The sequence below is a fragment of the Rhododendron vialii genome, chromosome 10a (assembly GCF_030253575.1).
Source record: "Rhododendron vialii isolate Sample 1 chromosome 10a, ASM3025357v1".
NCBI lineage: Eukaryota > Viridiplantae > Streptophyta > Magnoliopsida > Ericales > Ericaceae > Rhododendron > Rhododendron vialii.
This window is the reverse complement of record NC_080566.1, coordinates 15,168,704-15,180,824: the sequence shown is the minus strand read 5'-3', so window position 1 is coordinate 15,180,824 and position 12,121 is coordinate 15,168,704. Positions and strand designations below refer to the sequence as shown.

The 12,121-nt window shown below is 39.3% G+C and overlaps 1 protein-coding gene across 9 annotated transcripts; it reads right to left on the bottom strand.

The window, feature by feature from the left end:
- Positions 1-26: 26 nt before the first annotated feature.
- LOC131304704 (probable protein phosphatase 2C 58) lies at positions 27-5,454 on the bottom strand. 9 transcript variants are annotated; one of them, XM_058332038.1, is made up of 9 exons: positions 5,121-5,454; positions 3,950-4,104; positions 3,589-3,678; positions 3,095-3,218; positions 2,897-2,973; positions 2,220-2,270; positions 2,060-2,117; positions 501-544; positions 27-346 (listed from the first exon to the last, which is right to left on the bottom strand). In XM_058332038.1, the coding sequence occupies exons 2-8, from the start codon at positions 4,019-4,021 to the stop codon at positions 522-524; spliced, it is 495 nt and encodes a 164-aa protein (XP_058188021.1). In that variant the 5' UTR covers positions 4,022-4,104; positions 5,121-5,454; the 3' UTR covers positions 27-346; positions 501-521. The 9 variants fall into 9 exon arrangements, 8 of the variants coding, with proteins under 8 accessions (XP_058188021.1, XP_058188019.1, XP_058188025.1 ...); XR_009192453.1 differs by having other exon boundaries at positions 27-544; positions 2,220-2,274; positions 5,121-5,451; XM_058332036.1 differs by having other exon boundaries at positions 27-544.
- Between the last annotated feature and the right edge of the window lie 6,667 nt (positions 5,455-12,121).

Below are 12,121 nucleotides of genomic sequence, written 5' to 3'. Positions count from 1 at the left end.
AACATTTTCAAATAAGATCATGGTAATTTCATTTAAGAAACAAAAATGATTTATTCCATTCAACACCAACTATATCCAAATGTCAATATACAATAAACAATTCAACCGTTGAATAAAGATTCATTACATTAGCTTGGGAAACAATTTCCCAACAAAAACTACATAAAAGAGTCCCGACTAATTGGACTCATTGAAAAATAACTAATGTAATTCTGCTTTTCTGAAAATGTAATCATGCACTAGGCCAACCATCTCATTCCGAAGATTTTCTTTACTTGAAGCTTCTTTGCCGAGCTTATACCCTTTCTGCTCCCAAAGCCAATCACATAAATGGGCTACTTGAAACCTTCCAAAAAATGAGAAACATGCTCGTAGGTTGAAGTTGTAGCAGCAAAAATCATCACCGAAAAGATGCAGCACGTAGTAGAAGTCCGAAGAAAAACAATTGCAGCAAGAGTTGTAATAGACATCCACACGAAGCAAACAAAAGCAGACATTACCTTCTTCCAATTCCTCCTCACCTAGAAGATTACAATTTGGCTACCTGCATTTAGGGAAAAAAAGGGGCTTAAGTGTCAAATTATGTAACAAAGTCCGGGGTTAAAAAGAAACTTATAACAATACTAAGCAAAAGAAACTAATGATAACAATATGGACCCATTTGGATAGATGTGGATTTCCAATGAAGAGCTTTGCATAATTATTTGACAGGAATATAAGACTCGACAACATCAGAAAATGAAAATAGCTCAAGTTTAGAATTGATAGTCTGCATGGCAACGTAAGTGCACCTCATCTAGAAAGTAAACTTCGCCAAAGTTTGCCAAAAATATCAAAACACAAAAAAATTCTTAGTTTCCCTGTGACATGTATTGAGCTTTAACTAATAAGTTGTTCAAAGGATCAAAGACCATTTAGGTAAGAGATACACCAGTACACCATTCTGCAACACCCGTCATTAAGTATCCAAATTGTAAGCCAAACTCTCTATAACACTAAATGGTCAAGAGAATATACCTCATTATTTCAGCCAAGTTATCCGCAGGGAACAAATGTAGCAATACATATGTTGAAATGCTTCACACAAGCACAGATTTTCTCGTAACCCAGTTGAAATGCTTTCAGAAAATTTCTAATTGTGTATATACAAAGTCTAGCAATACAATATCCAGAGGGAATATATCACGTAGTTTCTCCAGAAGACCATCAAAACCGTCATCGATCCACCCATGATCAGTTTTAAGCTTGTACAAAGTTACAACTGCTGATAACTTTGCATAGTTTAGGCAACCTTAGTATAATCAAGCTATATTTGTTGTAGTGTGTATGTTTCATAATCACCCCTAGCTAAGATTTTTTCCTCGATTCAGCAAAAGAAGATATACTAAGAGGAGAGCAAGAGTATATATAAGATGATAATGAGGCCACCCCAAAGATAGGCAAACCTAAAAAAAGAAACAAACAGAACCAAGCCTAGAACAAAACAAAGATCAGAAGCAGCCATACCATGACCAATTGGCAAAAGACATTGGTAAATCATTCCGTGCGCAATATGGAACCTAACTATTTATGTGAGAAAACTATGTAAAAATTTATATCAGCAATGAAGCATATTACCGGCACAAATAATACGTGCATGCAAGGCATATCAACAGATTGGAAATTGAAATTGGTGTCTAATATTTCCCACGGAAGAAGAACACTGTAAATTGTAATTGGGTTTTAATGAAACACTATTGAAACCCTTTTGCCTTCCTTCCGCTTTGCTACAGTGTGTGAACAAGATGATGCAACAAGCAATTTAAGGGAGAATAACAGTTGGCAATGTTGAAGTGCCGACTTTGGGTTGTCTCTCTTTGTCTAAGGCTTTTCGATTTGGTTAGTCTGTCGAATGTAAAGGATTGGAATACTTTTTTTCTCCTTTGCGATCCTAAACCTAAAATGGCTTCAGTGATATGTCCACTACAAAACTACAGAGGTTTGTTTTTCCTCTACAAAGTCTCATAGGTTGCATACGATTTCTTGAATTGAACCAAGATCACGGTCATGTTGTCGCAACCTTTGCATTCAATGCACCTATCAAACACCCTCCTGCACACCACCGAAAGCTTAGTCTCCTACATTGTTTGCAAGAGGATATGTGTTATATGTTTCACCTCTACATGTAAAGAATTATCGAAGAGTTTCTCGGAAAAGAAAAATGGTGTTGGGAAACTTACCGTATTCAACTGGTCTCGAACAAAGTCTACTAGTTGCTGGCTTGACATGCACTCCCTTCTGCAATCAAAAGGGGGGGAAAATAAAAGAGAAAAGGAAACCAACTATTACTATATATATACGAGAGACAGCGACGAGAACTAGCAAACACAAAGCGAAAACAGGAATCAACCCTCAATATACTTCAAGCAGCTAAAACAATAGGTACTTCTGTAAAAATTTAAAGCTTTCCTTGATACCCACCAGCGGCCAACCACTTAAATAAAAGATCACACAACTAAAAATTCTCAGATTTGTATATTTACTCCCAAAAACATCTGTCCTGAATATACAAGTTGGAAGTAACTTTCATAGTACAATAAAATCAAGAAGGGAGAGAAAACCTGAATAAGAGACTTACCAGATACCATCACATGCTATAACAAGAAATTCATAGTCATTGCAAGCTCAACCTAGTTGAAGATGATTAGATATAAGATGAAGACCAAATAATAAAGAAGAAAAAATCAACAAGGTAACTTATTCAGAATACTTGTATAATGGAGAAAAATAAAGATGATATTACTATAGAGAGCATAAGCCAAAAGCAAACGGTAACATCATTTTCGATCTTAGAGTAGCCCAGAGTTTACTAGTATGGGTAAGTTTGGCATGATGTACGAGTGCAAGTTCTACATACCGTGTTCAGATCAGGATTGGCAGTCACAATTTGCTCATCAGCAAGCAGGGATTTATTCCTCTTTAATTCCATGTCTCCTGAAATTTCAGGAAACACAGAAACCAGAAAAACATGAAACAGAAAAGTAAGGAAAGAATACCATAGCTATTTTCTTAACAGTTGACTCAAGAAATATAAATTTAAGGCGATGTGAAGTACCAATAGATCTTGACAAGTTTAGAGTCCAGTTGACAAGTCCATACTGGACGAAACCACTAGCCTTCAGAATCCTATCCTTCTCAGCTGCAAGGTTAGGCTTGTGGTCTCTAGTCAAATTATATGCCTGCAGCAGAGACTGCAATTAAAAAGCACTCTGACTGATAACTGCTACATCATATATTGTCTTAACCCTCTAATCCAGAATAACTGGTGAACAATTCTGGTGAAGTCTCGCACTAAGTAAATGCCACTAAGAATATGATTGTTCAGCAAAAAAATAGTTCTTTAGATCCCCAAAAAAAAAACAGCTCACAAACTAAACCATCCAATTAGTTACTTCCATAGTAGAGAGGAAACGAAGTTCCATGAACAGCAAAATCATTTTTTTCCAAGTCCTAAGAGTAATAGGTGACTTGAAACTATTGAGGAAAGGAAAATGGTGCAGAAGAAAAAAGTCACCTAACCCTTCCGAGATATCGCACAACGAGAATCACCTTTATTTGCAACAAGAAGTTGATTGTTTCGAATGATTGCCACATAAGCTGTACTTCCGGAATTGGTCCATGGAAAGCTGGGGAAGGTTCCTAGTTCACAGAGATTCAGTGAGACCCTTCATAGAAGTGTATAATAGAAAATGTGATCAATTATAGACGTATAGGAGTGTCTTCTCGTAAGATCAGTGAGCATGGTGCCTTTTTCATTCTTTGAGGTCAAATCTTGCTATTCACTAGTCTATCCCAAAAGAACAAGGCAAGGAGAATTCGGCACGGTTTTCAAAAGAAAATTAAAATACAGGCACAGAATTTGCTAATTATATCCACGATTCCACATAAGTTACTTTTCTTCATAAAATACCTTCTCTGATGACCCATCATCAGCATGGCCATTATGTTCATTTGACTTTGGAGATCCTGGTGAAACTTCCATCACATCGCTAGCTTGTTCAATGTTACCTCTGAATATGGCTAATTCTCTGTTACCACTTTTGGCTGCACATCCTCTTATCGATTCTGCATCCAGGAATAAAACACTTACTAGAATCACCAAATCACCAGTTAACAATTTGTCGGTCATGAATGATTTTAACACTCAAGTCTCCAAAAAAATCTGTGGTTTCTATCCAAGTTCGTCGGTTCTGCTGTAGAAATCTAGAAAATATAAATATACACATCTGAATGCTCCCAAAATATAAATATACACATCTCCTGCTGGTGGGATCTTTTACCATGGGATTGGTGTCTAATATTTCCCACGGAAGAACGCTGTAAATTGTAATTGGGTTTTAATGAAACGCTATTGAAACCCTTTTGCCTTCCTTCCGCTTCGCTACAATGCGTGAACGCTATTATTGCATCTCTATTGTAGCATTCCTGAAAGAAAGAACGCTATTAGATTACGCTATTAAAGCCTATATTCGTTGTAGTGCAAGCACACATGAGACAAAAATTTGTAAATACCTAACCCCTCTCACACGAGCGCAATGCTTTGCATTTGAGGGCTAGACTACCATTTTGACAGATTGGCTGGATAAACTAGTGCTTTGGCTGCTTTAAACGCTAGGCTAGCAATCAAACCTGATAGCTATTTGATTAATGTTATTAGATCATCCACAATTAAAAGAGAAAACAGAAATAAAAACCACATTTTGTTACTCACACACAGTAATGATTCATTATTCTTCCTTTCCAACCCGATAAATCAAAAGATACAAGGGAAAAAACATTGGAAGCCTAGATATATTTGTGTAGATCCTGCGGGTAGCAAGGACCTTCCATGACCAAAATACAAATGAAAGGATTAAAATCTGTAAGTAAAGAAAGGCAATTCCTGCAATAATGAGAATAGGGGTTAAAGAAATTGGTTTTATTTTCCACACCAACAACCAACGGGGTTAGAGCTTTACACACACACACACAGAATAGATCTGAGGGCGGCAATGGTTGTGCAATCCATTTGCCGCAGTACCCTAAAACAATAGGGGTTTCGACATTGTGACGAGGAATACTAGAGAGTGAAATCAGCTTACCGATGGCGGAATGGAGATCGATTGCGGTGCCGATATTGCTCAGTCGGCGACATCATTGGCGATTTTCGGTCGGCACAGTTCTTGGTGCTTGTTCCTGTTCATGCGTCCGAGAGAGAGAGAGAGAGAGAGAGAGAGAGAGAGAGAGAGAGAGAGCTGGTGTTTACAGATCTGGCTAGAGAAAGAAAGTTTTGTTTGGGGATCCAATCGTGGAAGTCGTGGGAGAGAGGAATTGAAAGGGGGAACTGAGCGCTACAGGTTCCAAAAAGAAACGCTATGACCTTATAAAAAAGAAAGAAAGAAACGCTATGAAATAATTTGGCGCCCAAAAAAAGTATTAGAGCTAGAGCTTTTGATAGCATTTTGAGAAAAACGCTATGAAATAACGCTATAAAATGTAGTATTTGCTGTAGTGCCTCCTTGCAAATGTTGTTAGCAAGATGAAGGCTATAGCTAGCTACTTAATTATATGTAGACTTAAGTGATGTTAGATGAAGTCTCCTACTGCATGGTTTTGTTGGAACAATGTACGAATATATGGGAGAGTTTCTTTATGGCAATTAATTAAACTTGACGATTAGTTTTAATTGGTTGTTCTTTTCAAAGCTTTGCATAGGATGCGATGAATGCTTACAATTGTATATATGAAGAAGTTGACAGGTTATAGCGGGCATAAACGCTATGGAATGTCCAAATTTTATTAGTGTAGTTACTTATTCATAGCAGTTTTTTAATGTTATGAAATGTCTCTTATTTATAGCAATCTTTGAACGCTATGGAAAGTCCAATATCTATAATAGCAGGGGCTAGTATAACGCCTATTTAAACGCTATTGTTAACTTTTTATAGCGTTCTTTGCTTGCTGTGGAATATATTAACAATAGCAGTCAACAAATGCTATGTTTAATGTTTTATAGCGTTCTTTGCTTGCTGTGGAATATGTTAACAATAGCGGGCAATGAACGCTATTGAAAAAAAAAAACTTTTAATAGCATCGCCTAATAAGGCGTTCTTGGGAACGCTATGTATATAATTCTATAGCGTTTTTGGCAAGCTATAAAAGGCCTTATTTGTTGTAGTGTTTAATCACCTTTTGCTAGCCCTATTCGTGGCCAAGTTCTTTCACACTCAGCAGATACTTAGCAATCTTTATTCCTCTATCGTAACTGTTATAGTCATTATCCAAGCTTATTCACACTTGGTATGCCTAAGTATATGCATACGTAGGTTTTGCTCGTACTTGTTCAAACTAGGTGAACTATCTAAGTTTGTCCGTACTTAGCTTCCTTTTAGTATTATTCATTTCTTTTGGCCTAAGTGTCTTTCTACTTAGCCAACCTTTGCTTTCGGACTAAGTGTATTCTTACTCAGCAAGTCTTCAGCAATATTCATTGCTATAACCTAAGTTTTCTCGCACTTGGCAATATTTTGAGTTCAATCATACTCGATTGGATTTCAGCACCCTACATGGTCTTGGCCAAAGTTTATTCGCACTCAGCTGGATTCTAAGTTTGATCGTACTCAACGAATATTTTTGATGAATGCTGTTTGCTCCCCAGCATGGAGGCAAAGTGTCCTCAGCATGTTCTTGCCAGGACCGAACAAGTACAATATTCGTGCTGGAAATAATTTCTTTCAAGCAATTTTATTCATAATTCTACCGAAGCAACTTGTAGCTTAAGAGAAATGTTGAACACTACCTCTTACTAAGTAATCCCACTACTTGACGTTATTTTGACCGGTGGCCCTTCATGGCCAAAGTATACCATGCTCGGACGCCGATCGCAGCTGCCCAAATTTCGTGTGAGCTTCTTAAGTTTTTCAATCTTAGCTAACTTTGTGCCTAAGCATTTCATACTTGGTAACTCTCAAGCATAGTCGTCGTTTGCGCATGACTCGATTTCGCGCTTGTTCATGCACATATAACTAAGTGTTATTAATACACCGTTCTATGCGCATTCGAGCATAAACTTAAGTGTTTCATACTTAGCAAGTTCCTAAGTTTCTCATACTTAATATTGCTGTGCTTACATGCACACACCCTACTTTCATGTGTTTATTCATACACATCTAAGCGTTCGTACTTAGTTGGGTTTGTGAGTTTCTTCATACACCTCAACCGTACGAAGAAAAGTTCCTTTCTTTTTGGAACCATATTCATAGTTAACACAATCAAACTCAATCTTCATTATCAGAAAAGAGAATTTTATTCATAACTCAAACTCAAAGGAATGTTATTCATAACCCTTTGCAACTAACTTGTAGTTAAAAACATGACAAATGAATTTTATTCGTAACTCCCCATAATCACGTAATGTTTATTGCTTAAGCCTAAGTGTCTTCATACTTAGCCATACTCTAAGTTTGTTCATACCCAATTGGGCTTGGGCATTATTCATTGCTATGGCCTAAGTTTATTCATACTTAGCCAAATTCTGAGTTTGATCGTACTCAATCGAATTTCGGCATTATTCATTGCCATGGCCTAAGTTTATTCATACTTAGCCGAATTCTGAGTTTGATCGTACTCAATCGAATTTCAGCATTATTCATTGCCATGGCCTAAGTTTATTCATACTTAGCCTAATTCTGAGTTTGATCGTACTCAATCGAATTTCGGCATTGTTCATTGCCATGGCCTAAGTTTATTCATACTTAGCCGAATTCTGAGTTTAATCGTACTCAATCGAATTTCGGCATTATTCATTGCCATGGCCTAAGTTTATTCATACTTAGCCGAATTCTGAGTTTAATCGTACTCAATCGAATTTCGGCATTAGTCATTGCCATGGCCTAAGTTTATTCATACTTAGCCGAATTCTGAGTTTAATCGTACTCAATCGAATTTCGGCATTATTCATTGCCATGGCCTAAGTTTATTCATACTTAGCCCAATTCTGAGTTTGATCGTACTCAATCGAATTTCGGCATTATTCATTGCCATGGCCTAAGTTTATTCATACTTAGCCAAATTCTGAGTTTGATCGTACTCAATCGAATTTCGGCATTATTCATTGCCATGACCTAAGTTTATTCATACTTAGCCAAATTCTGAGTTTGATCGTACTCAATCGAATTTCGGCATTATTCATTGCCATGACCTAAGTTTATTCATACTTAGCCGAATTCTGAGTTTGATCGTACTCAATCGAATTTCGGCATTATTCATTGCCATGGCCTAAGTTTATTCATACTTAGCCGAATTCTGAGTTTAATCGTACACAAACTTGGAAAGCCAATTTTCTGAGTTTCATCGTACTTAGACTTGGAAAACTGTAATAATCTTTCAAAGCACAATCTCTCTGCTCCCCAGTATGGAGGCAAATTAAGTGTCTTTGGGTCCATACTTAGCTTATTCGTGCTAGGACCAAACACAAATAAAATGAAGTTTCATAATTACGTCATAAAGCCACTCATAGCTGAATGGAATTGTGATCATAATTCCCTCATAGCAATTCATAGCTAATTAATCATAATAAGTATAATCTTCTACGGAATTCTGTTCATAATTCTTCTATAGCAACTCATAGATAAAATATAAATTGCAATAAGTAATTCCATTACTTATCTGTATATTCCATGGCATTGGCATTGGTTTCCCATCCAAGACTTTGAGGCGATAAGCTTCAATCTCAACTATCTCTATAACCTTGTATGGTCTCTCCCAATTCGGACCAAGCTTCCCATTCGTGGGATCTCATGCAAAAACTTCCTTAGTTTCTTAGCCTTCAGTACTTTGGGCATTTCGTAGCCCGACCAGCAAGGCTTCGTATTCTACCACATTATTCGAAGCATTAAGCTTTAGCTGAACAACCAGCTCTAGCACCAGACCCTTAGGAGAGCATATCATAATTCATGCTCTTGAATCTTGAACTGCAGACATATAATTTTCACTCCTCTTAATCCTACTTGGCGGATTCCTTCTTACATCGTAATCCTTCCCTCGTGGGTTTATTACGAGAGCATCGTTGTGCAACAACTATACACTTTCCAGGTTTCTATTCGTAAAGGGCTCGGATCTTCGGTTCGTCGCCTATTCAAACTTTACCTGAATTCTCCACCTTTCGTAGGCATCTATATAAGTTTTTGATTTCTTGCTCCCGTTTTTTCATATGCCAAGCAATTTCTTCAAAATCACATTCTTTTTCTTTGAGACCCTTCGTAGTCTCGAGTGCATTGTGATCACCTAACAAACTTAGACCGATCTTCCTAATAATCTAATAGATTCAGATAGGTCTCCGTGAGCATTTAACGAACGTGTACTGCTCTGCCCGATTGCCAAAAAACTTAGACTACTCCGTGCAGTTGCATAGCAGCTTTGAATTGCTTTGTATGGTTTGCCTTGTAGATTCAGACTGCTCCACCCAATCGGCTAACAGACATTCAGACACCACTGTGCTGCTACCGAGCACATTCAGACTGCTCTTTACGATCACCTGGCAGATTTGAACTGCTCTGCGCGATCACCTAGCAGGTTCACACTGCGCAGATGCCAAGCAGATTCAAACTGCTCCTTAAGATCGCCTAGCAGATTCAGACTGCATTGCTGCCTAGCAGATTCAAACTGCGCTGTGCTGATGCCGAGCAGATTCAGACTGCTCCTTAAGACTGCCTAGCAGGTTCAAACTGCGCTACTGCCTAGCATGTCAAACTGCGCTGTGCTAAGGCCGAGCAGATTTAGACTGCTCCTTAAGATCACCTACTAGGTTCAGACTGCGCTACTGCCTAGCAGATCAAACTGCGCTTTGCTGATGCCGAGCAGATTCAGACTGCTCCTTATGATCACCTACCAGGTTCAGACTGCGCTACTACCTAGCAGATCAAACTGCGTTGTGCTGATGCCGAGCAGATTCAGACTGCTCCTTAAGATCGCCTAGCAGATTTGGATTGCTTTACGCAAACGCCTAGCAGATTCAAATACGCCTTCGTGGTTGACTAACAGGTACAGGTTGCTCTTTGCGATTGTCTAGCAAATTCAAATTGCTCTGCGCAATCGCCTAGCAGGATTAGACTGCACTACGCTTCTACCTAGCAGATTCAGACAGCTCCTTATGGATGCCTAGCAGATTACGATTGCTCTGCGTGGACACCAAGCAGATTCAGACTGCTTTGTGTGATGTGCCGAGCAGATTCGAACTGCTCTGCGCGATCGCCTAACAAGTTCAAGCTGCGGCTGCTTAGCAGATTCAAACTGCTCTACGCGATCGCTAAGCAGATTTGGATTGCACTATGCGATCTCCTAACAGATTCGAACTGCTTTGACTTCCATATCGACATCTTGATTTGCTCCCCCAATCCTAGGAGCATACAATATTGAAGGACTTGCTCATAGCTCTACTTAGTGCTTTCTCTGGAGCACCAGGCAAAGAAGGTGACCTCTCATTTTCCCTCTTGGATCATCATCCATTCGTGGAGTCTATATGCTTCTAGAAAACATTGTTGATCTCAGAGAATTACTCCGTTTCCCACAGACGGTGCCAATTGTAAGGGAAAAAATCCACTTATTATTCTTTCAACATATCTTAAGATCAACGTGCATGCCTCTTTGTCGGAACCCTAGTTCTGCAAAACAAGACACCATGAGAACACCTTTGCCTCTCGTCGGCAAAGGCCCTCCAATGCCAAAGTTAGTATCACGTACTAGTCAATAACCCTAATTCATAGCAGGTAAAAATCATGAATATCAACATACCTCCCTTCGTGGGTGTTACTTCTTATTTATAGATGTAGACTTATTTGTTCTCCAAGTCTCCTTATCTGCCTAGGATTCCAACCTCATTAGGAATCCTAGCCCATACGGAATTCCCTCCCATATGGTAACTTAGTTATAATCCCTTTATTTATGGGACACTTGCCTATCACGTAAGATTTCTTTTCTAGAACCTTCTGAAACATTATACCGCCACACCACATCAGCGATCCAGGTAGAGTTGGTCCAATGTACATCGGGGGTGCACAGTTACTACAGTGCACCTGTACCATGTGTTAGGCTAACTCATTGAACAATATCACGTGTTCGGCCCATACCAACGAGCACCTTTATATGGTGCAACCAACGCTATTCGGCGTCACTGCCGAGCAACCTCAAGTGTTGCGCACCTGTTCGGCATTATCACCTAGCACCTTTACATGGCGCTGCCTAACAGCACAACTATTAGGCATCATTGCCGAACACCTTCACATGGTGCTGCCTACCAGTGCACCTGCTAGGCATTATCACCTAGCACCTTCACATGGCGCTGCCTACCAGCACAACTGTTAGGCATCATTGCCGAACACCTTCACATGGTGCCGCCTACCAGTGCACCTGCTAGGCATTATCACCTAGCACCTTCACATGGCGCTGCCTACCAGCGCAACTGTTAGGCATCATTGCTGAACACCTTGACATGGTGCCGCCTACCAGTGCACCTGCTAGGCATTATCAACTAGCACCTTCACATGGCGCTGCCTACTAGCGCAACTGTTAGGCATCATTGTCGAACACCTTCACATGGTTCTGCCTACCAGTGCACCTGCTAGGCATTATCACCTAGAACCTTCACAAGGCACTGCCTACCAGCGCAACTGTTAGGCATCATTGCCGAACACCTTCACATGGTGCCGCCTACCAGTGCACCTGCTAGGCATTATCACCTAGCACCTTCACATAGTGCTCCTATGTGGTCATGTGTTATGCACGTGCTCAGGCTATTTTTCCTCTATTCTTGAAAACCCCTCTACAGTGACTTCCTACGATAAGCTTACACTAGTTTCAAATGAGAAAGGTTTCTCTTGAAACTAGTTCTTGACTAAAAACTACTAACTTTTGGATCAAGAGGGTGGTCGGGTGGCGGTTTAGTGGCGGCTTAGGATGAGTTTCAAGAAGAACTTCAAGAAAAACTCATGAACACCAAGAACAAGAAAGAACAAAGTAAGAACTCAAGAATTTCTAGAGAGAGAAGTTGAAAGGTTGGAAGGTATGAGTTAAATGGCAAGAATGGGGTGCTATTTATAGCAAAAGT